The sequence below is a fragment of the Eumetopias jubatus genome, unplaced genomic scaffold (assembly GCF_037043125.1).
Source record: "Eumetopias jubatus isolate StellerSeaLion01/CBP00866 unplaced genomic scaffold, mEumJub1_p1.0 scaffold_15, whole genome shotgun sequence".
In the NCBI taxonomy this organism is placed as follows: domain Eukaryota; kingdom Metazoa; phylum Chordata; class Mammalia; order Carnivora; family Otariidae; genus Eumetopias; species Eumetopias jubatus.
In genome coordinates this window covers 32,437,369-32,461,680 of record NW_028274821.1, presented here as the reverse complement: position 1 = coordinate 32,461,680, position 24,312 = coordinate 32,437,369, and the positions used below count along the sequence as shown (strand labels likewise).

Below are 24,312 nucleotides of genomic sequence, written 5' to 3'. Positions count from 1 at the left end.
CTAAATGTTACAAAATAAGACCTGATGAACTGGGAATATTGTTTCATTTAATTCAATGGTATTAAAATAAACATCAATATTATCTTGTAGGTTTTTATAGAATACCATTTTATTAGTATGAAGTTAAAACTTCATATCTGATTTCCCATCAGCAATCTACACCATACCTAAGTTTGCTGTTCAATTTCAAAATTAAAATCCTAACAGCATATTAGGTTCCTCACATTTCACACTGTATAGGCTCACTTAAATTACATTCAGGATCATTAAAAAGAACATTGGAAAAGAATTTGAAAACTAGAATTTGTAAAAGTGTCTACTAAATGTGAAAAAAAAAATGTCAGAGGAAGTAGATGTTACATAAACTAGGACCAAAAATATCTCTGTAATAGCTACAAATTTATATTGATATTACTAAGTCTCTGATTCAGTACTCAAAATCAGTTGAGAAGAGTATCAGTATACAAATTAACTCACTAACATTATCAAAACAGTGGTGGTTCTCTTTTTTTTTCTGGTTGGTTAGTTGACACACAATTATGTTAGTCTCAGGTATGTAACACAGTGATACAAGTTTTTACATTCTGCTGTGCTCACCACAAGTGTAGCTACCATCTGTCACCACACAATGTTATTATAATACCACTGACTGTATTTCTTACGCTGCACCTTTTATTCCCCGACTTACTCATTCTATAACTGGAAGACTGTATCTCCTACTCCTCTTCACCCATTTTGCTCATTCCCCCATCCAATAGTGTTTCTTCTTTATTGGGCGATTTTAATTAGTTTAGACTAAAGATAATGAAGTTTTCTCTACTAAATCCTTGTCTGTAATAAAGGTCAACTATTTTGCATCTTGTTTTTGGATTAAGTCCTAACTAAAATCTCATGGTTTTAGAAGCACTTTTATCTGTCCAAAAACCATGACTTAACTTTTTGTTGATCTAATATTGAAGTCTATAAAGACTAAGGCATTAAGGAATTTCATCTTTAGTGTGTATTCCATTTGAAGGAAATCTAATAAATAACTACATCTAGAGCAGCCTAGAACACTTCTTAATCAGAAACAGTCTTCCAAATGGTACCTGGATTGACTTTACAATGCTCATATTCATAACCCTCTCAACTTTTTTTTTTAAAGATTTTTATTTATTTGTCAGAGAGAGAGAGAGAGCGAGGGAGTGCACGATCGCACACAAGCAAGGGGCGCAGCAGGACAGAGGGAGAAGCAAGCTCCCCACTGAACAGGGAGCCCGATGTGAGGCTTGATCCCAGGGTCCTGGGATCACAACCTGAGCCAAAGGCAGATGTCTAAGCAACTGAGCCCCCCTGTCAACTTTTAAAGTTATAATTGTAGTAGTGCTATAAAGGAAAAAGGAGTGGTGACTAGGAGAGCATAATAGGGGCAACCTAAGCTCAGTAGTGTTTAAAATGAAAGAACAAAAACATTTCTGATTATTCTTCAAACAGCAAATAATCAAGTAAGAATAATTAAAATTCTATGTCATTAGCTCATCTATACTTTAATCATCACACCAACAGAAACTTTTAATTATTATTAGGGGAAAAAAGAATTGCTAGACTGTCAGAACTCAGCCAATATATTAGTTCAGACTAATTTTCCTAAGGAAAAATGATCAGCCCAAATTTGTTACATATTCTAGTCCATGCTCCACAAAGTTGTATCCCTGTGGGTCAGCAGACTAAAGAAGCCTGCTGTCTGGGAACACCTCATGTAAGAAGCCATCATCTATATAGGGGACATAATACTGCCCCAGAGTGACTCAATTTCCCAATCTCAACTCCTCTCAAGTTGTAAAGTAGCTGCCTAACAAAATAAGCTGGATGCTCCTATTCCTGCCATCACCTTTATCAAGCAAAAGACCTTCATCTCAATCTTCTCACTGCCCCCCACAAAGACTATCAGATAAATATCCTAAAGCATAGTTAAGATCATTAAACTTTTCCCAGACACCTTTAATGATTCCTTAATTCCAAAGCTATCTACTATACAGCTTCAATCTCTGCCAGTTTCTTTCAAAATACCCCTTACATGTTTGCAAAGCTGGGTACTACCACTTTACTGCTGATAACACCTACCTAGCATTTACTGTGTGTGTGTGTGTGTGTGTGTGTGTGTGTGTGTGTTAGGCTAAGCATTTTACGTGTTATTCTTTTAACGCTCACATCAACCCTATGAAGTATTTTTTTAAAGCCTTATTTTATAGATGAGGCAGAGGTTCATTAACTTGCCTAAGGTCACCTAGCTAGTAAAAGATGGCACCAGGATACAAATCCAGTTTGGTTCCAGAATCTGTTACTGATCACTGAGCAAACTATTTCTCAGCACAACTATAAAAGGCAGATCATCTTTGTGGGGTCTCATTCCTCAAATGAGGTTACTCTAACACAGGGCACTAAAAATAGCATTTGATTCTCAAGTTACTAGACTAAAATATTAACTAGTTTATCAACAGGTATTCAGTAGTTTCATGTCCATTCATCTGGACAAAACAAAGATTATGGGTTCCATGAATGTTAAAGGTTTCAAAACAAATTTTTTTCTCAAATGAGAAAAGTTTATTCAGGTTTCCTCCACCTATTTCTATAGATATGACCTGCCTGCAATAAGTGATCAAAAGATTAAAAATGCTTATAAACTATATTAACATCTCCAAATGTATCTTAGCTGGTGATCTAAGCCTATTTGTTTTAGCTCCAAAATGAATTATTCTTTATATTATTTAACAGACTGAGAATTAATTGCTTAAGATGCATAATTAACAGCCCATCAGAACTTTTCTCTACAAATGTTTAATGTTTGACTAGTAACTGTATTCAAAAGATGAGGAAAAAGGGAAGTAGTAATAACCATCCCAATTCAACTTGGTACTTGTTTTCACCTCTACATGTTTATGTTTTGTGTATTTAAGATAAGCTCTGCTATAGACAATACAACTGTTTGAATCCTTGTTATATGCTAAGACTACATATATCACCTCATTTAATATCAATAATTTTGATATAAAATGGTGGTACTTTTTTCTATTTTACACATGGGGAAACTGAGGTTTACTGGAGTAAAACAATTAGGCCAAAGTCTCACACACAAATGTCAGAGTCCAGATCAAACACAACTGGCTAGATGCTAAAAACATGTTAAAAAGATTCTACTTTTAGCTGGCTTGTTTTCTTACAGAGCCCTAAAAAAAAATTAAGTGCCAACTGTAGTAAACTATACAACATCCTTTGTATTTCTAAAAAATACAGCTTAAAAATATGATGTTAAATGAGTACTCAAATAATTACCCTGCATATTTCCATCTGCAGTTTCCTTTGCCATGTTAGTGTAAATGTATTGACAAATCGGCCTCTTAGAAAAATGGCAAGCTCTTCTACCTTTGTCTGAAAACATACTACATCTTGGCCTCTACATAGCTGTAACATATCGTGAAAACAAACCAACGAAACAGACTGGGAGAAAATACCTGCAAACTACATATTCAATGAACAGCAAAAAACCCCAAATAGGACACAATTAGAAGATGGGCAAATGACCTGAAGATATATCACCATCAGCCATTACGGAAATGTCAACTAAAGCCACAATGAGATCTTACTGCATACCTATCAGAATGGCTAAAGTAAAACAAAGCAACAACACTGCATGCTGGCAAGAATGCAGAGAAACTAGATCACTTACTTACACACTGCTAATAGGAATGTAAAGTGGTACAGTCACTCTGGAAAACAATTTGGCAGTTTTTTAAAAAAACTAAACATGCAACTACCATATAACCCAACAATGCACTTCTGGGCATTTATCACAGAAAAATGAAGACTTATATTTATAAAAAAACCTGTACCCAAATGTTTATTGCAGTTATTTGTAAAAGTCAGAAACTGGAACAATCTGAATATTCTTCAATGAGTGAATGGTTAAACTGTGGCATACCTATAGCATGGTATACTACTCAGCAATAAAAAGGAATAAACTATTAATACATGCCACAATTTGAGAATTATGCTGAGTGAAAAGTGCCATTCCCAAAGGTCACATACTATATGATTCCACTTATAAAAAATTTTTTAAAAGAATTTTAGAGAGCGAGAGTGGGAGAGAGGGAGCGTGAGCATGGGAGGGGAGGGGCAGAGGGAGACAGAGACTGAGAATCTCAAGTAGACGCCCCATTGAGTGCGGAGCCCCACTTAGGGCTCTATCCTATGATTCTGAGATCATGACCCAAGTGGAAATCAAGAAGCAGATGCTTAACCAACTGAACCACCTAGGCGCCCCCCACTTCTAAAAATTTTTGAAACAAAAATTATAGAAATGGAGAACAGATTAGTGGTTGTCAGGGGTTAAGGAGGGCAGGTATAGTAGGTGTGGCTATCAAAGGGCAACATGAGGGATACCTGTGGTAGGGAAATGTTCAGTGACCTGAATGTATTAATGTCAATATCCTGGTTGTGATACTGTACTACAGTTTTGTAAGATGTTATCATTGGGAGCGGATGGGTAAAGGGCAGAGATATCTACAGTATTTCTAAGGCTACATATCAGTCTATAACATCCCAAAATAATAAGTTTAATTTAAAAAAAATGAGCTCTAGAGAATGTATTTTCATTGCAATAATCAGTTACCACATACATACATAAATCAGTACATGTAAAGATTAAAGACCGCCAATTGATTTATCTTATAATTTGTACAGAAGTGCCCACTTCAACATACAGACTATGCTAAAAAAAAAAAAATTGGGATTTGATACATGCTAGAAAAAGCTTCTGTATTCTACTGACGGGTTCTAAAGAACAAGGTTGTATCATGACTTACTACTTCATCCGCAAATCCACCAGCAAGGACAAGAGAATAAGCCCCATCATTACTTCGACCATGAATTCCACCAACATGGGGCCTATGGACACCTGCTTCGCTCACCTATGAAATAAAGAAAGTCTCAAAATACCTTTGAATAGTCAAATTATATTTATAAAATGCTTTCACATATATTATTGGATCCTAAAAGCCTCCAACTAAGAACTGAATGTTGCTCAGAGTTCTACCTTTTGCTCACCAACTTTATTTCTTTCCAACTATATATCCCTTAGATACTAAGCTGGTGACCTTAAAACTGCTCAGACCTAGAATTCCGAGTTTCAAAATAATTATTAAATACCATTTTATGTCTACTGGTCATTACAGCTCAACTTGGGTAAAACAGAATTTGTTTACCAGTGGTCCAGATCCCTTCCTATCCGATTTCTTCTCTTCAATTACTGCATGCTCCCTAGCCACATAAGAAAGGCAAGAGTCATTTTATTCTTTTTTTTTTGAGAGAGGGTGTGTACAGATGGGTGGGGGTGGGGGGGTAGTAGGGAGAGAGAGAATCTTAAGGAGGGGCTCAATCTCATGACCCTGAGATCATGACCTGAGCCAAAATCAGGAGTAGGATGCTCAACTGAATGAGGAGCCCAGGCACCCCAGGCAAGAGACATTTTAGCCTCATTCTTCTCTATTTTTCAAACCCATTTTGGTCATAAATACTGCTGATCAATCTCCTAAATCTCTCAAATACATCTTTTTCTACTTCAACTGCTATAATCTTAGTTTGAGTCATGAATGCTATAAACATCCTTTTTCACTGCCTCCAGTTTTTCTCTTCAAATCTCATTCTACCCATCACAAATAGAACAATACTTTTAAGAATAAATCTGCTTTTAATATTCAACATCAAATATGTTAAGAAAAAAGAAAAAGAAGATAGCAGGAGGGGAAGAATGAAGGGGAGTAAGTCGGAGGGGGAGACGAACCATGAGAGATGATGGACTCTGAAAAACAAAGTGTTCTAGAGGGGAGGGGGGTGGGGGGATGGGTTAGCCTGGTGATGGGTATTAAAGAGGGCACGTTCTGCGTGGAGCACTGGGTGTTATGCACAAACAATGAATCGTGGAACACCACATCAAGAACTAATGATGTAATGTATGGTGATTAACATAAAAAAATAAAAAAATAAATATTCAACATCAAATGGTCATATTGTATATCAAGCCCCAAATATTACATATTACCCTCTCTCGATCTGGATCCTATCTACTTTCCCCACCTTAACTCTTATCTCCAGCTTCTCCTTCAGAGAGCATATATGTTTGAGCCAAAACTACTCAATGTTACCCAAACATGCTTCCCAATTTGTTAAATTTACTCATGTATTCTACTACTTCAATGGCCTACTGCTTCTTCCCATCTATCTTCAATTTTGGCTCACTGAACAGCTGTCACTTTGTGTACTTCAAACTACCTGAGAGAAGTATCAGAACTCATTTGTTTATCCTATAATTGTTCTTAGAGAAAAAGAAGCTGAAATCCAAGCTGCATAGCAGGGTAGGGAAAGACACACATTAGAAGCCAATGAGAAGCTAATGAAAGCATCAGAGCCTAAGTTTAGGTCTTGAAAACACAAGGTACTCCAGAAGACAGGACCACCTGTTCCCAACCTCACCAATCCTGATGAAAATAAATCTTACTCTTCCCCACTTCCTAAATGACAATCCACCCTAGTAGTTGCTTAGGCCAACAACCTCAAACTCATCTGAGACTGTATTAATAGGGCTTTTTAGAATTTGGGAATAAATTAGTGATGGGTATAAAAAAAAATATGAAGCCAACAAAAAAACCCAAGGCAATTAAAAATATACTAAGTGTACTTTTTATTGTATTTATAACATTCTATTGTATTTACTTGTAGTATTTTTTTAATTGTATTTAAAGATCTAAAGTCATAAAACATGCATATGGATTTAGCCAAAATTATAATATAACCATTGCAAGGATGGGAAGACAGAGTGTGTTAAACTAAATGCCATCTTCCATAGAAAGAAGTTAAACTAAAATATGAAGACAAAAGCAGTAGAAACATGCTATTTAGAAATAAGGTAAATCCAGAAGAAACAATTAAAACTTTAAAGTGTCTCTGAGAAACAGAAAATGAAGATGAATAACTTAAGCTCTCTATAATGATAAAATTACCATTCTAAAAAAGAAGTTAGAAATGAATACAATAGAGCCTTCAAGAGGAAAAAAGAAGTAATTTTATCCTTGGGTTATCTGGGCACTTCCTCTGGCCAACAACTTAACATTCATTCAGAAGGATAAGCTGCAAACAAGACACCTAAGTGAGCTTTCTTGGACTTCAATGATATTGAGAACTTACCAAATATTTTAAAGAAAAAAAATTTAATATTTCAAATATTAAATTCTCAGCAAGGAAAATTCTCTAGAAAGTTTAACAATAATGTTAACTATCAGAACAGTAAAACAAAGTGATGAAAAGGCATAGCTAATGCCTAATTCCACGATGTATGGTCCTCTGTCTTAAGCTATGGGGAAGAGTCTACCCATCCTATAGAGAATCTTTTATTCTAACAACTAAATGCCATGTGACGAAACCTAGGTTAGTCCACTTATAATCAACAGAAACTGACACTGCTACAATTTTAACTATACCCAACTTTACCCTTTCAACAAAACCAATTTAAAACATACCTGAACTCTAAATCTCCATGTTGATCCAACAGGAATCCCAGGAATAGGTCCATAATGATTAGAAGGAACAATAGTACATTCTCTAGTGCGACCAACACAGGCCATTCCCTATAAGTAAACAAACAAGCTATTTGAGAAACTGGTTATGTCAAATCTTAAAGCCCTTAATTCCCATGAGAATAAAATAGAAACCTAACTATATGATTAACAATACATAATTTATATGATTTCATTAACATATAGCTAACAGTTACAGCAAATTAACAATTATATAATTAAATATAGTTATTTGTTAATATTTCTGATATGGAAAGCATAATTTATATCACCACTACTGTTGGTATTGAAATGTTATAACCTGCATTAGTCATAAATGTTATAGCTAGGAGAAAAGGAGACTTTCTTCTTTACCCTGCCCCAGTCTCTCCGGCTTTCAGTACTAGCTGATGGCATCTTTGCTTTCTTTTTACTCATCTTGAGTCTTTCACCAGCCTTTACAACTTCACTGGAATCAGTTTTACAGGAAGGACAATACCTTTAAAAGAAAAGGAATTTTGATAATACCATATTAAAGCCAGTAAAAGAATGGCCTTTCCAGGTCAGAACAAGTTTTAAGATGTAATACTTGGTGTATATTATAGATCTTCAGCTGGCATTTAAATATTAAACTTGATTAAGCTAGCAGGAAAAAGAAAAAACCAAAACCAAAACCTTATCACTCCTTTAAAGAATGTAAAGGATTATATCATAAAATCTCAAATTCAGTTCAAAAGCCAGACAGAGCTGTCCAAATCAAATAGCATCATGAACTCCTTTTTTTTTTTTTTTAAGATTTTTGCGAGAGAGAGAGAGAGAGAGAGAGAGAGACAAAAAGGGAGAGAGTGAGCATGAGTGGGGGGGTGGGGAGGGAGGAGCAGAGGGAGAAGCAGACTCTCCACTGAGCAGGGAGCCTGATGCCAGACTCGATCCCAGGACCCTGGGATCATGACCTGAGCGAAGGCAGACGCTTAACCAACTGAGCCACCCAGGCGCCCATGAACTCTGATCTTATCACTAACCTGGAGAACGGAATTTATTCATTTGAAGTTCCTATCATTAAAACAGAGGTAGCAAGAATAGATGATCCTAAATGTTCAACTATGCAACTGAATTGGTTACATCCCCATCTAAACTGATTAAAACTCTCGAAGTCAAAAATGTATACTCTATCACAACTAATTTACAGGATCCAAGGATGCTTGTTTATATTAGCCTTATCTGTAGGTTCTGTTTTAATTCTCTATACTTTTTGTCCTTTGTCCTATTGCAGTTGGTCAACCTACTATAACTTGCAGATCATTATAAGCTACCTTAAATCATTCCTAAAAAGCAAAGTATAAATATGTCTATAGAATCAGATGAGGCTGTTCCTATATCATCAAGGAATGCAAACTTGAGGGATATCCTGATAAAGATCAACTGGCCCCTCTCACCGTTAATATTAGATATGCCTATACTTTCCATTTCATAATTACTCCATATAGTTCTTAGAGCAAAAAAACCATCCATGCCCACCAGCTAATTCTGACTGCTTAATTATGAGATATTTTGTTTAGTACTAGAGGAAAGAAAAATGTAATTCAGTCCCCTGATTCTGAGAAATTAGTTAGGTTGTGATATACACATACAAAACCAAGGCAAAAATTAAAATGTAGAAGAAAGTAATAAATATTATCAAGTAAAATCCCTTCTAATTGGGAAATCAGGAGGCTTCCAAAAATTAATTTGTTCTAAGACTGGATTTTACCCAATGTGCTAACCTTTAAAACTATAATTTTTCAGAGATCTTAGCGGCAAAGCAGATACTATTTCTGGTGAGAAAATGAGCTCAGAGGTTAAATATGCAAACAACATGATTTGGAGAAATAGAAAAGATATATCAGGCACTATTTTGGTACTGGGGATAAATATGATCAAAATGTTTGTACAGAGTGAAGAAAACCAGTACATACAATGAAACAATTTCAGGAAGTCAGCAAATTCTATAAAGGAAATACATCAGGGTTATGTGGGTGTTAAGAGTGATTAGAAATGGTATGTGTAGTAGTTTTCTGAGGTGATATTCCAGCTGAGACCAAAGGAGTCAGTCCTATGAAGAAGCCAGGGAATTCATTCTGGGCAAAAAGACATTAAGTATACAAGTCCTGAGGCCTAAGAAGGAGTGGTATGCCTTGAAAAACATTAGGTGGGTAGATCTGAAGTTTAGCAAAAATAAACTGCACAGAGATAAGCAATGAGGTTATAGAGCAGGCAAGGCCAGGTCAGAATAAAACCTAAGCACATGCCATCCAAGTGCAACAGGGTAACACTAGGGGATTTTAAACAGATGAGTAATCCTGCTGCTCAGTTCAGGACTTAGTATGATCATTCTGCTACTATGGTAGAAAGGATAACTGGCAAGCAATGTGAAAGCAAGGAGACTAGTTAGGCGTTTATTATACAGTTCAGGGAAGCGACATTAGTTTGGACTGAAGGGTGAGAGCAGAGAAAGATTATGGAGGACTGACAAGACCTGCTCATGTAGGATGTAGAATATGTGAGGAGGGCGAAGAGGAAATCAAAGAGGAAGTATAGCTTTTCAGCCTGAACAACTAGATGAGTATACCATTTAATGAAGATTGGGAGAGGAACAGGATTTTAGGGGGTGTGTTTATGGAAATCAAGATCTCCATTTGGACTAATGCCATCAAAACCCTAGAGGTGAGGGATACCTGGGTGGCTCAGTTGGTTAAGCATCGTGACTCAGGTCACGATCCTGGAGTCCTGGGATCGAGTCCCACATCGGGCTCCTTGCTCAGCAGGGAGCCTGCTTCTCCCTTTGCCTGCCGCTCCCCTGCTTGTGTGTGCTCGCACTCTCTCTCTGGCAAGTAAATAAAAATAAAAAACATCCTAGAGGAGAATACAGGCAGCAATCTTTATGACCTTGGCTGCAGCAACTTCTTGCTAGACATGTCTCCAAAGCCAAGGGTAACAAAAGCAAAAATGAACTATTGGGACTTCATCAAGATAAAAAGCTTTTACATAGCAACAGTCGACAAAACCAAGAGACAACCGACAGAATGGGAGAAGATATTTGCAAATGTCTTATCAGATAAAAGGCTAGTATCCAAAATCTATAAAGAACTTATCAAACTCAATACCCAAAGAACAAATAATCCAATCAAGAGATGGGCAGAAGACATGAACAGACACATCTCCAAAGACGACATCCAAATGGCCAACAGACACGTGAAAAAGTGCTCCACATCACTCGTCATCAGGGAAATCCAAATCGAAACCTCAATGAGATACCACCTCACACCAGTCAGAATGGCTAAAATTAACAAGTCAGGAAATGACAGATGTTGGCGGGTATGCAGAGAAAGGGGAACCCTCTTACGCTGTTGGTGGGAATGCAAGCTGGTGCAACCACTCTGGAAAACAGTATGGAGGTTCCTCAAAGTTAAAAACAGAACTACCCTATGATCCAGGAATTGCACTACTGGGTAATTACTCCAAAGATACAAAGTAGTGATCTCAAGGGGCACTTGCACCCTAATGTTTATAGCAGCAATGTCCACAACAGCCAAACTAGGAAAGAGCCAGATGTCCATCAACAGATAAATGGATAAAGATGTGGTGTGTATATATATACAATGGATTCCTACTCAGCAATCAAAAAGAAATCTTGCCATTTGCATCGACATGTACGTAACTGGAGGATATTATGCCAAGCAAAATAAGTCAATCAGAGAAAGACAATTATCAGATGATTTCACTCATATGTGGAATTTAAGAAACAAAACAGGGTGCCTGGGTGGCTCAGATGGTTAAGTGTCTGCCTTCAGCTCAGGTCATGATCCCAGGGGTCCTGGGATTGAGTCCTGCATTGGGCTCCCTGCTCAGCGGGGAGCCTGCTTCTCCCTCTGCCTCTCTCTGTCTGTCTCTTATGAATAAATAAATAAAATCTTAAAAAAAAAAAAAAATCATATAGGGGAAGAGAGGAAAAAATAAAACAAGACAAAATCAGAGAGGGAGACAACCCATAAGAGATTCTTAATCATGGGAAACAAACTGAGGGCTGCTGGAAGGGAGGGGGTAGGGGGATGGGGTAACTAGGTGATAGACATTAAGGAGCTCACATGATTTAAGGAGCACTCGGTATTATGTAAGACTGATGAATCACTGAATTCTACCTCTGAAACTAATAATACACCATATGTTAATTAATTGAATTTAAATTTAAAAAAATTTTTTAAATGAGCACAAAAAAATAAAAAAAATAATAGAATAACTGGGGGGTAAGGGGACCACCCATTTTCCCAGATAAAGTCATAGTTAAGTGAAAACCTGAAGGATAAATATCATCCTAAAGGTTAAGCAAAGACAAAAATGCTTCTAAGAGAAAATGTGTCAAGTGTAAAACCCAGAGAGAAAGAACATAACTTACTTAAGGAGCTGAAAGATATTTAATCTGGCTAGAGTATAGAATATTTGGGAAAATGAAAGGGAAAAATAAGAAATACGCCTGGAGAAATCAACTAAAAAAGTATTGTGCAAGGCCCTATAGGGTGACATTTAAAGGAGTTAACACAATCAGATTTGCATTTTTGAAAGAACACAGACTCCATATTAGAGGAAGGACTGCAAGGACTAAAAAACAAGAGCTAGGGACCAGTTCCCCAGCCATTACAATAACCAAATAAGGTTATCAATGCCAAGTAACCACTGGCTACAAAAATTTTATTAAGCAGTTTAATACACATTATATATCTTCAGAAGTCTTCTTTTGGTGGCTCAAACACTATTTCACATTCAATTCTTAACACAGTAACAACAACAACAAAAAACCTTGATAATCATACCAGTACTCCTCTTCAGGGACCTTATCCAAAGGTGGATTCAGACAGTAAATATGATAGGCCATGTTACATTCATCACATAGAAGCTGCATGTTGGGTTCTTGTTTTCCACCACATATATGACAGGAGCAAGAACGACATTTCTTATTTGGATCTCCACCACAAATGTCACACTCAGGATCATTTTTCCCTATTAAGAATAAAATTATAACAAGCCCAGTGTTAGGATCATTTTTACATCTATGAATCTTACAAAGAAAAACACATGAAAGTAGCATACAGCTTGTTTTAATAGGAAAAAACCACAAAGAATAATCAAGTGTGGGACTTTAATAATAAACACCTGAGCATCATTCTATACTTATCAAAATAACAGGGGTGAAGCCCAGGTATAGCAGACATCACTACCTGCAAGATAATGTATACTCTTGCCTTTAAAATTTGCATTGACCAGACTGAAAGTTCCAGGGCCAATGCAGTGAACTCACCAGGGCACCAAAAGGTATCTTCAGATTTCAAGGGTATACAACATTCTCTTGCACAAAGTTGTTTTGATCTAACTACTTAATAAATGGAACAATTAAATACCATGTACCTGCAGACCTAAACCTTTCCTTGAGTGGGCTAAACTAAGAGGGGGAGGGCTGATTTTGCTAAGAGTTAGCAAGCCCATTTTGGTTCCCATTCAAGCTATGCCCCCAACATACTTTTTATCAGTAATAGAAATAGTATTTTTAACTCAGTTGATTTTTATCTTATTTGTCAATTGGTTCAGAACTCTGGCAAGTAAGAGGTGTAGCATTTATTTCCCCCCAACCTATCTAAATCCAAACAGCTTTTGCCAAAGTGTTGAAATTTTAAGATATAAACATGTACACAAAAAAATCTTAATGTTCATAATACAAAATTTAATTTAAAATGTCAAAAGAGATATGGTTGGAAAGATTTTATTAAAAATAAGGTGAGTTTACAAGAACCATAATACAGAGGTAATGAGGTATATGAAATTCAAAAGAAAACTGCAGAATTTTATCTTTAATACACAAAGATGAATTATGTAAATAGTGGAAGATGTCTACGATAATATAGATTGTTAGAGTGATTACTTCCTGGGAGTCCTATTTTTTTTTTTTTTAAAGATTTTATTTATTTATTTGAGATAGAGAATGAGATAGAGAGAGAGAGAACAAGAGGGGGCAGTCAGAGGGAGAAGCAGACTCCCTGCCGAGCAGGGAGCCTGATGCGGGACTCGATCCCGGGACTCCAGGATCATGACCTGAGCCGAAGGCAGTCGCTTAACCAACTGAGCCACCCAGGCTCCCATATTTTTTTTTTTTTTTTGAGGGAGGGAGGGAGGGAGAATGAAAGAGAGAGAGAGAGCAAAAGATCATGGAGGGTCAGAGGGAGAAGCAGACTCCCTGCTGAGCAGGGAGCCCAATGCGGGACTCGATCCTGGGACTCCAGGATCATGACCTGAGCTGAAGGCAGTTGCCCAACCAACTGAGCCACCCAGGTGCCCCCATATTTAAATTAATATTGTTTTAGATTTTGAATTTCTGACATATGTACACAATACAATTGAGGAAATTTACCATATCAGAACTGATCTAACAATATGAGGGATGTGGGGAACCATACTGGAAAAATGAGAGGGGGGAAGGGAAAGGCACTGATTTCAGTACTATCTTTCTGCCTGGTCACTGCCTATTCTTGCTAATGAATGGCAGATTACAATTTTGTTTCACTTCCACTAAGGGAGCCATGACAACATAGAAATAATGGATGTATAATAGACCTAAAAACATGCCTTTGATAGATTTTTGGTATGGAGTGATGTGATCAAAGGCAATCTGGCTGTCGCTGTGAAATGATTTCTTTACATACAAGTTTAAAGTTGTAGCTATAATGTGATTAGTATTAGGCAGAGGAGAGATATGGAGAATGAGAGAGAACAGAATACATGCAGATGTACTAAGAGATAACAGATAAAAAAACCCCTCATCTATCTTGGTTTTGTATTGTGTTTCACTGAGAATGACTAAGTCACATTAAATAGGTTTACTCAGGGGTACCTGGGGGGCTCAGCTGGTTAAGCATGACTCTTGATTTTAGCTCAGGTCATGATCTCTGGGTTGTGAAATCGAGCCCTGTGTCAGGCTCCACACTCAGTGGGGAGTAGATTCTCTTTTTCTCTCCCCCTCTGCCCCTATCCCCTGCCTCTAAAATAAAATAAATAAATCTTAAAAAAAAAAAAAAAACCAGGTTTATTCAAGTTACCTTTACTCCTAGGATATAACCATACAAGTACTCATACAAAGTATGCCTGAAGGTTCTTAATTAAAATCTAGATATATCAGCTTTGCAGTCTCAAAAAATGAAAAAGGCTTAGACTGGTAACATGAAAGTCTATTTTGTGATCTGTTAAAGGTACTGTCTTGCTATTTTCTTGCACAACTGCAGTATGAAAAGGTTAAGCAGAAGCCTTTAGTTGGAGTATTTTTCTAAAACAATCTACTAGATATTGAGGCTCCTGGCTGGCTCAGTAGGTAGAGCATGCAACTTCTGATACCAGGGTTGTAAGTTTGAGTCCCACATTGGTTGTAGTGATTACTTAAAAATAAAATCTTAAAAAAATATATACTAGATATTGATATGTGGCATAAAGCCAATAAATTGCTTTCCCCCCAAAAATCCAGAATTTAGAGAGTATGAGACAGTAATCTATTTGGAAAGATAGTGATTGAACCATGAATTAAAAGACCTAGAATCTACTCCCACCTCTGTTACCAACTAGCTGTATGATATTAAGCAAATACAATACATACAGTGAAAAGGCAGGGTTATATTCCAATACTCTCACAATTGTTTAAACCTCACTTATTACCTCTCAGAAACTCAAAGCTTAACCGGCATTACTGTCAGTCAGACTCTACTCATATAAGTCTCATTATTAAAAATCAATCTTGGGTGGCCACAAAATTACTGAATGGGTATTTGGACAGAATCTATAGTCAAGAAAACAAGAAAACAGCAATAAAATGCCAAAAAAATATTTTTTGGAAAACAAATTTTGTCATTTGAGAAAAATCCATTAAATCCACTAAACCAAAATGGGTCTTAGATCAAAATTGTTTTGCTAATGTCTGCATGATCTACAGTTTTATACTTTCTCAAGTTATTTCCTGGTGGTTAAAATACCAATCAAGTACAACATATGTAGTCTAAACCCATAAGAAAAATCCATACTTAAAAACTTTCCATCTGCCAATGACAGGGGATGAGCTCCAGGTTTCTCGATCTTAAAGATTTCATTTACGAATCTTATCTGGCAGTCATTTAATTTTCCTTCAGAACCCCTGTTTAAAAAAAGAAGAAAAGTTAACTTTTGCCAGCAAAATCTAAATCATATACAAACAATTAAGAGTCATTTGGGAAACCCACTGAACTTTGTTGATTTAAAATTGGGATTCTAGGTATTCTAATCACCTTGAGCTATTGTTTCCAATGGCAGGAAAAGTCCAACGGTGATTAGTTACTAAATGTAATTTTAGTGTAAAATTAGGAAAAAAAGTTACAGACTTCACTTAGATTATCTGGCTAGAAGACAGTTATCTTGTAAATTTAAACACTAGGTAAAAATGATACTCTATCAATCAAAATAAAGATTTAAACATATTTCCAGTAAATGTAGTAAGTCTCTGGGTAAAAAGATGACTTATTAAAAAGAAAAGTCCTTCAGATACTAAGCCATATTCCTCAAAGACACAATTTATACCTGTTTACACATGCTTCTTCAAAGTTTCCTGTTATTATGGATTTGTATATAGATTTCTCCTTTTACTCTGTCAACTTTGGTTTATATTTTTGAAGCAATGTTATTGGGTACATACAGATTTAGGATTCTTAAATTATCTTATGAAATGTCTCTCTCTAGTAATACATTTTTTATCAAAAGTGTACTTTTATTTGGTTAGAATTTGATGACTTTTCCCATGTTTTCACATGCAACATTTTTAAAACTTTTAATGTCAGATATTCACAAATGCAGAAAACTGCATAGATAAATGTATAATCAGTTACAAGGTACACATCTTATAGCCACCAACCAAGACAGGAGACAGAATAGTTTATCTCAGAAGCCCCTGCCATGCTCCCTCCCAATCTCAATCTCTTTTATTCCAAGAGATATATTTACCTTTTCTTCAGTCTTACCACCGTCTTCCTAAGCATATCATATAGTTTTGCCTGTTTTAAAGACTCTATCAATTCCCACATTTTTTCTTCTTTACAATTTGTTGAAGAACCACCACCATTTGTCCTATAGAGTTGCCCAATATCTTGATTCTAATATTTGCATTCCCAAAGTGTAGTTTAAATAGGTTTTTTCTGTTATTTGCATTTCAATTTGGTAGCTGGATCCAGAGTAGAGGTCAAAAACCTGGTCCGCTGCCTGCTTTTGTAAATAAAGTTTTGCTGGAAGACAGCTACACCTACTAACTTATGCATTCTCTATGGTTGGTTTTGTGCTACAATGGCAGAGTTGAGTAGCTGTGATGGTGGAGACCATTTGGCTGTCGAGGGTTAAAACTACTACCTGGCCCTTTACATGAAAAAAAAAAGTCAATCCTTGCATTTAGAAATGTTAATCAAATCCAGGTTCATGTTTTGGTAAAACTATTTATAGGTCTATTCTATTAGGAAGCACCCAGTTTATTTAGTTGTCTTTTTCTATGATGATAGCAGCCATCAATACTCAATGCTAAGATTAATTCACTGGGGTTTAGAAAGTGTTGACATTCCAGTTCTAGCATTCCTAATTTATTTGCTAGAATTCAATAGAAAGAAACTTCACCTCATCAATTATTTGGTGACTCAGTGACACATCATATAAAAAACATGGATTAAGTGCTTTCTTTGGCAACTTTAAGAAATAGTTCCCTAATTTCCGGTATAGGTGACCAATGAGTTTCTATATTACTAGGAATTCACATACATATTTGAGGTGTTTCAATCCACATAGCTATTTTCCTTGTCGATGTTCAAACTATCTTTGGCCAATAGGAACTTCCAGTTGACTCCCAAATTTTTCTGACAAGAATTTAGTTAGCAGTGTTTGTGGGTTTCCTTGTTATCCCTAAGAAAAGATGTTTCAAGTTCATCTTGCACATTTTCTGCCTCTAGCCTGGAGTCCTATGTATAAGGGAAACCAATTTCTTTTGGGTGGAAATATTTCAAAGCCACACTTCAGGCACTAGAAAAGCTTACTGCAACTAGGTTGATCACTGTTTCAAGGCTTCTTCAGTGGACAGTACAAAATTTAAACATACACATGAATACACATATAAAATACTTAAGTGAGTTCACACAAATGCTTTGTTCAAATTCAGAACTAAAGGGTAAATTTACTTTTTTAAAAACAATTATGTGTCTGTTTCTCCTTTCTCCCCAATCAGAAACTACTAGTTATCAAAGATACCAGGGATGTCTAAATTAGAATGTTACAAATATGTCTTTGCCTTATCCCACATTACACACAAGACATTCTTACTAGCTGTCATCGTGATTACTGAAATTTTAAATTCTTTTGTGTATTTCCGCCCACATCCTAGTTATATCTGATGTCAGATCATGTAATCATTACATACTATACTTTCTTCATGTATCTCCTTTATCTCCTAACTTCTAAACATAAAAATATTTTAAGATTTTTTTTTGTCAGAGAGAGTGCAAGCGAGCACAAGCAGGGAAGCAGCAGGTGGATAGAGAAGCAGACTCCCCACTGAGCAGGGAGCCCGATATGGGACCCCATCCCAGGACCCAGGGATCATGACCTGAGCTGAGGGCAGATGCTTAACCGACTGAGCCACCCAGGTGTCCCTAAATGTAAAAATATTTTTATCACTGCTCTTTACGTCAGATTTTCTTCAGTCATCCTGATGACCTGAAGCTAGTTCTCTACAACATTCTCCAGGAAGTGTTCATGAGAATAGCTCCCCTAGTTCTTCCAAGGTAGTAACAGTTTCCAGCCTTTATTCTGAAGGCCAGTTTTGACTAGACTTAAAATCCTTGGTTCATCTTTTCTTAACTCATGCATGTCTTTCTGGGATACTTTCCTTAAAAGGAATGAGGATAACAACCTTACATTTTTTTCCTTTTTCTTTTAATATGTAATTTGACATCAATGCCTTTTTAAAGAAAATTAAATGTATTGAACCTCTGGAGGATATAATTTCACTTAGCTTTATTAGCTAACAGCTATAGAGTTCCATAGAACTTTTTTTAATTGTTACTTTTTGGAGAAGCATTCAAAACTATAGCAACTAAAATCTAATCTGACAAAAAGCAAATGAGTAGTTGTCTGGGGCCAAGGCTGAGGATACTGGAGATATCTAAAGGAGCCCATAAGAACTTTTTGGGGTGATGAAAACCTATTAATCTTGATTACAGTGGTGGCATGGGTATACACACTTGCTAACATTCCCTTAAAATACATAGTACAAAAAATATATAATAAATATTGTTGTATGTAAATGAAGTCTCAAATTATTTTAAAAAGGTACTATGGAAGCTTACTTTCTTAAATCTCCTGGCTCTATTCTCCTTCCCTATTTTTAACTGAATCTTTTTTCTTTTTGTCTTTACTGTCCCTATCCTACTCAGTTTGGAATGTATTTCCAGTAATTTTTCTGTATGGGGCTTTGTCCTGGAACAGTTTTAGCTAGATAATTTCAAGAGCTTGCTGGTCACTAATCCCTTCAAAATCTTATTATTGCAAACTGCTTGTACTCATCTAAACTGGTGTGCATACCCCTTCTGGCTTCAGTTGCTGTATTAGTCCTGTTGTCATATAACAAATCACCTTAAAACTAGCAGCTTAAAACAAAAATTACCTCACAGTTTCTGCGAATCAGGATTTTGGGAGCAGCAGAGCTGGGTAGTTCTGGCTCAAGATCTTGCAAAGTTTCAGTCAAGCTGTTGACCAGAGTCGCAGTCTCATCTAAAGGCTCAACTAGAGCAAGACCACCAGGATGTATGAATCCTCACAACACAGCAGCTGGCTTCCCCCAAAGGAAGTGATCTGAGAGAGCCCAAAATGGAAGCTTCAATGTTTTTATAACCGAATCTTGGAAGTGGTAAACCATCACTCCTGCCATATTCTATTGGTCACAAAAGTAACCTTAAGTAAAATGTGGGAGGTAACTATGTAAGGTTGTGAATGAATACCAGGAAGCGGGAAATACTAGGGGTCATTTTGAGAAATGGCCACCAGAGCTGCCCTTCTCAAAAGTTTGATATAGTTTTATTTCAGAATTCTTGGGTCCAGTGCTCACTTCGGCAGCACATATACTAAAATTGGAACGATACAGAGTTCTTGGGTCCATCATACATCTGTAGTTACCCTTTCCCACCTCTTGCACAGCTACAGATACCACACTGATCTTGTAGCTTTCAGTTATTTATCCCACCAGCTATCTTTTTTTTTTTTTAGGGGATGCCACAACACCCTGAATGGTTACAATGTTGCCCATGAATTTTGAAGTAGATATTTTAGTTCTGTATGTTTGTAAAAGGACATCTAGGGAGATTAAAAAATCTATGCTGTTGTCATCGACCTGGAATCTCATCCATTTTTGTAATTTCAACTCGTGTGACTTCATATTTAAGGAATCTTTCTTATAAGCAGCATATGTTTTGTTTTTGTTTTAATCCTGTTCATCTTTAACCATAAAATTGAGCTCACATTTAGTTAATATAAATGGCTGACATATTTGGGTTTGTTTCTACCATTTTACTGTTTTCCATTTTATCTACCTTTTTAAAAAAATACGTCAGAGAGAGAGCGCGCGCGCGAGACAGTGACCACAAGCGCGGGAGCGGCAGGCAGAAGGAGAAGCAGGCTCCCACTCAGCAAGGAGCCCGGCATGGAACTTGATCCCAGGACCCTCAGATCACGACCCAAGCCGAAGGCAGACGTTCAACCGACTGAGCCACCCAGGTGTCCCTTAGTTTAACTATAATTATTAAAATTCTAGTTATATTAAAATTATATATTTAATAATTTTATTAAAATAATTTAGTGGTTCTTAGATAATATACCATGTAAATAAACCCAAGAAATCAGTTTTACTTCACTTCCTTGATCATGTCAGAATTTCACAGCTTCATTTATCAACCCCCATCTTTTGCACTGTTGTCACATTTTATTCTACACATAAACTTCACTAGTGTTGTGAATAGTCTGTACTTACTCATATAGTTACCCTTCCTCTGTTCTTTAATTCCTTCCTGTATTTCCATGTTTCTGAGATCACCTTCCTTCTGCTTACACAACCCTTTAGTAATAGTATAGGTCTACTGGTATTGAATTCTTGGGTTTGGTTTGATATTATCTTGGCTTCATTTTTTTGTGATCTATTTTCATTAGAAATGTATTTCTAAGCTGAGAATTTTTTTTTTTTTTAAAGATTTTATTTGACAGAGAGAAAGGGAGACACAGCGAGAGAGGGAACACAAGCAGGGGGAATGGGAGAGGGAGAAGCAGGCTTCCCGCGGAGCAGGGAGCCCGATCCCAGGACCCCGGGATCATGACCTGAGCCGAAGGCAGATGCTTAATGACTGAGCCACCCAGGCGCCCCAAGTTGAGAATTTAGCAGTTTTCAAATGCAGTTCCATTGTGTTCTAGAGAGCTGTTATTTCTGATGAAAACTCAGCTCCTATTCATTTTTATCTTTAGATTTCAGCAGCATTACTGCAATATGCCACTGTGCTTTCTTTATATTTATCCTGCTTAGGGTTCACAGGACTTAATTCTGAGCTAATATTTTCTCGCTTTTGAAAATTCTATCTATTATATTTTCAAATATTGTTTTCACCCTTTTCTTTTGCCAACTACAAGTAGATGTAATGCATACCTTTTACCAGGTCCCATATGTCCAACAGTCTTTTCTATATTGTTTCTATTTTTTCCCCATATTTCAATTTATCCAAAGTTTTCCAAATTTCTGTTTCAATTTATCCAAATTTTTCACTGACTTGCCTTTGAGTTCACTACTCCTATCTAGTGCTATTAAGTCAACCTAATGAAGTCTTAGTTTCAGATACTGTATTTTTCAGTTCTACAGTGATTTCATAGATTCAATGTGATTATAGATTCCAATTCTCAGTTGAAATTCTCCATCTTCTCATTTATTTTCTTGAGCATTTTAATCATAATTATTCTAAAATCTCTGAGAACTTGAATTATCAAGATCAGCATTTTTTTTTAATAGATTTTGAGAGAAAGGCAGAGAGCGCACGCAGGAGCACACAAGCGAGCAGAGACAGAGGGAGAAACAGACTCCCCGCCGAGCAGGGAGCCTGATGCAGGACTTGATTCCAGGACCCCAGGACCATGACCTGAGTAGAAGGCAGACGCTTAACCAACTGCGCCACCCAGGCGCCCCAAGATCAGCTTCATTTTTACTGTTGGTTTTTCTTCTGGTTTTTGATTATGTGGCCCTGTCTTTTGGTAGTGTTTCTGGCTTCATGGCAGGATAAATATAAAGAAAACACAGTGGCATATTGCAATAATGCTGCTGAAAACTAAATATAAAAACAAAGGTTTTTATATTTAGTTGAACTGAGTTTTCATCAGATACTACGTAAGCTAGAATACAATGGAACAGCATCTGAAAACACAGCAAAAAATTCTCAATTTAGAAATACATTTCTAGTGAAAACAGGTTACAAAAAATGAAGCCAAAATAAAGATGTTATCAAACCAAACCTAAGAATTCAACATTATAAATAAATATAAAACATTAGAGGAGGCTTCAGACGTTTCTGTACCATAAGGAGGGGGCAATCTTCCTTCTGCTCGGGAGATACTGTGTTGGTTTAACATTCTATTCAGCAACTATGTTGAGGCAAGGCTTGTTTATAGTCTTGGTTAGATTCAGTCTACATATTTGTCTTAGCCATCCACAGTTTTCAACTAAGAGACTTTTGTATACTCTGTGGGACCATTCCACCAGTGATCCCAAAATCCATGTTTGCCTTCTAAGACTGCTGAAAATTCCACTGTGCTGTTTGCTTACATTTTTAGCCTCTTGCCCAGCAAACCTCAGTATTTAGCAAAAGTCCTGTGAGGAAAACAGGCCATCCCCATTATCTGCCCAAAGCTCTGATTTTTGTCTCCACCATGCCCCCAGTTGCTTTCAAACAGATCTGCTTTGCATCCATAATTAGCAAAGTTCCCAGGGCAAAAAGCAACTACAAAAAACAACTGCCTTCTAAGGTTCTTCCCATTTCAGAGTCCTAGGCACTGGTAGTTCTCCTTGCCTCTCTGTTGCCTTCAAACAGATGATAATGGTATTTGACCTGGATCTTCTAGTTGTTTCAAGCAAAAATGCTAATTACTGCCAGCTATTCCATCCTACCTGGAAACAGAAACCTTCCACGTATTTCATTAGGTGCTTCAATAAATACCACAAAAACAGTTTCAAAACTAGAATCACTTTTTCAATCATTTATCATTTTAGTTGAAGGCCTACCACACCCATTTCCTCTGCACAAAGCTGATGAAGCATAAATCACACCAAAAAACATGAATGTTCCCTCAAGAGTATATTTCAATTGAATCTAATAAACCAACAATTGTAAAATGCATTATTTTATGTAGTACCAAAAAAGAAATTGGCCTGCAGTGGGGTAGTCTAAGAACCAAAAGGTGGTACTCTAGATGGAAGCCAACAACTAAAAGACACACCATTTTATGAAATTATAAGAAAGAAAAAAGTCTGAGATGAGGTGTCTAAGAAGGACCCTCAAATAAAGCTAGGCTACCAAACGGTTCTTCTCAGTTTAATAAGATAAATGGTAAATAAACCACCTTGCAAGTAGAGACAGAAAACAAACATGCCTATTTCAATGTTATCACTAAGTAAAAGGAGGAAAAGTATCCCAAGAATTGAACCACAAAGGTATGATTCATGACATTTTGCAGATATGAATTCATACTACCTGTGTGGTCTAAAGAAGCTCAGAGAATTTTAAGTTAGATGGTACTCCAAGGTGCCTAGCAGAAGCAAACTCAAATCTATGAAAGGACCCAACTTCGTTCCAATAGCAATTTTAAGGTACATTTTGAGATGTTAAAATTAAAAAAAAAAAAAAACTGTTAACCTAAGATTCTGTGAAATATTCTATTTACTGACTACTCATTATAACTTGTTCCTACAACAGGGCCTGGCACACAGCAGCCAACAAAAGCCAGGGCATTAACGTTTCAGTAGTATGACAGGCAGAATAAATGGGTGCCAAAGATGTCTAGGTCCTAAGTGTGAGCACATGTGAATATTATGTTACATGGCAAAAGGGACTTTGTAGACATGATTAAGTTAATGACCTTGAAACAGGATTATGCAGGTAGGCCCAAAGTAATTATAAGGGAACTTAAAAGTAGAAGAGTCAGATATGTAATGTTAAAAAGGGAGGAAGTGGGCAGTGGGGGCCTCTAAAATCTGAGCAAGGGAGGCAAATAGATTCTCCTTTTAGAGTCCCCAAAAAGTAACACATCTTTGCTGACACTTTTAGCCCAGTGAAATCCATGCAAAACTTCTGACTTACAGAACTGTAAAATGGTAATTAATACTGCTTAAGCCACTAAGTTTGTGGTAATTTATTGCAGCAAGAATAGGAAATTACTACAAGTAGGCCAAGAGAGACAAATATCAGATAATAATCAGTACTATAAAGAAAAATAAGGATTCAAGGAATCTATGCATGGCATGTGCACATATAATTTTATATACCACAATCAAGAAAGATGTCTTTTGAAGTGATGTCTGAACAAAGAACAGAGACAAGAGACAGAGCAAGCCAAATGAGTATCTGTGTGGGGC

The 24,312-nt window shown here is 36.6% G+C and overlaps 1 protein-coding gene across 6 annotated transcripts in view; it reads right to left on the bottom strand.

Moving 5' to 3' along the window:
* UHRF2 (ubiquitin like with PHD and ring finger domains 2) overlaps nucleotides 1-24,312 on the bottom strand; it is a 138,055-nt gene that overhangs the window by 70,982 nt on the left and 42,761 nt on the right. For all 6 annotated transcript variants that reach the window (XR_015766877.1, XM_088019013.1, XM_028107250.2 and 3 more), the window contains 5 exons: nucleotides 15,677-15,786; nucleotides 12,434-12,620; nucleotides 7,962-8,085; nucleotides 7,551-7,658; nucleotides 4,842-4,946 (listed from right to left, as the gene is read on the bottom strand). Coding sequence is in view for 5 of the 6 variants with exons in the window: in XM_088019013.1 (XP_087875139.1) it covers nucleotides 4,842-4,946; nucleotides 7,551-7,658; nucleotides 7,962-8,085; nucleotides 12,434-12,620; nucleotides 15,677-15,786 (634 nt within the window). In the remaining variant the exon portion in view is untranslated. The remainder of the gene's footprint in view (nucleotides 1-4,841; nucleotides 4,947-7,550; nucleotides 7,659-7,961; nucleotides 8,086-12,433; nucleotides 12,621-15,676; nucleotides 15,787-24,312) is intronic.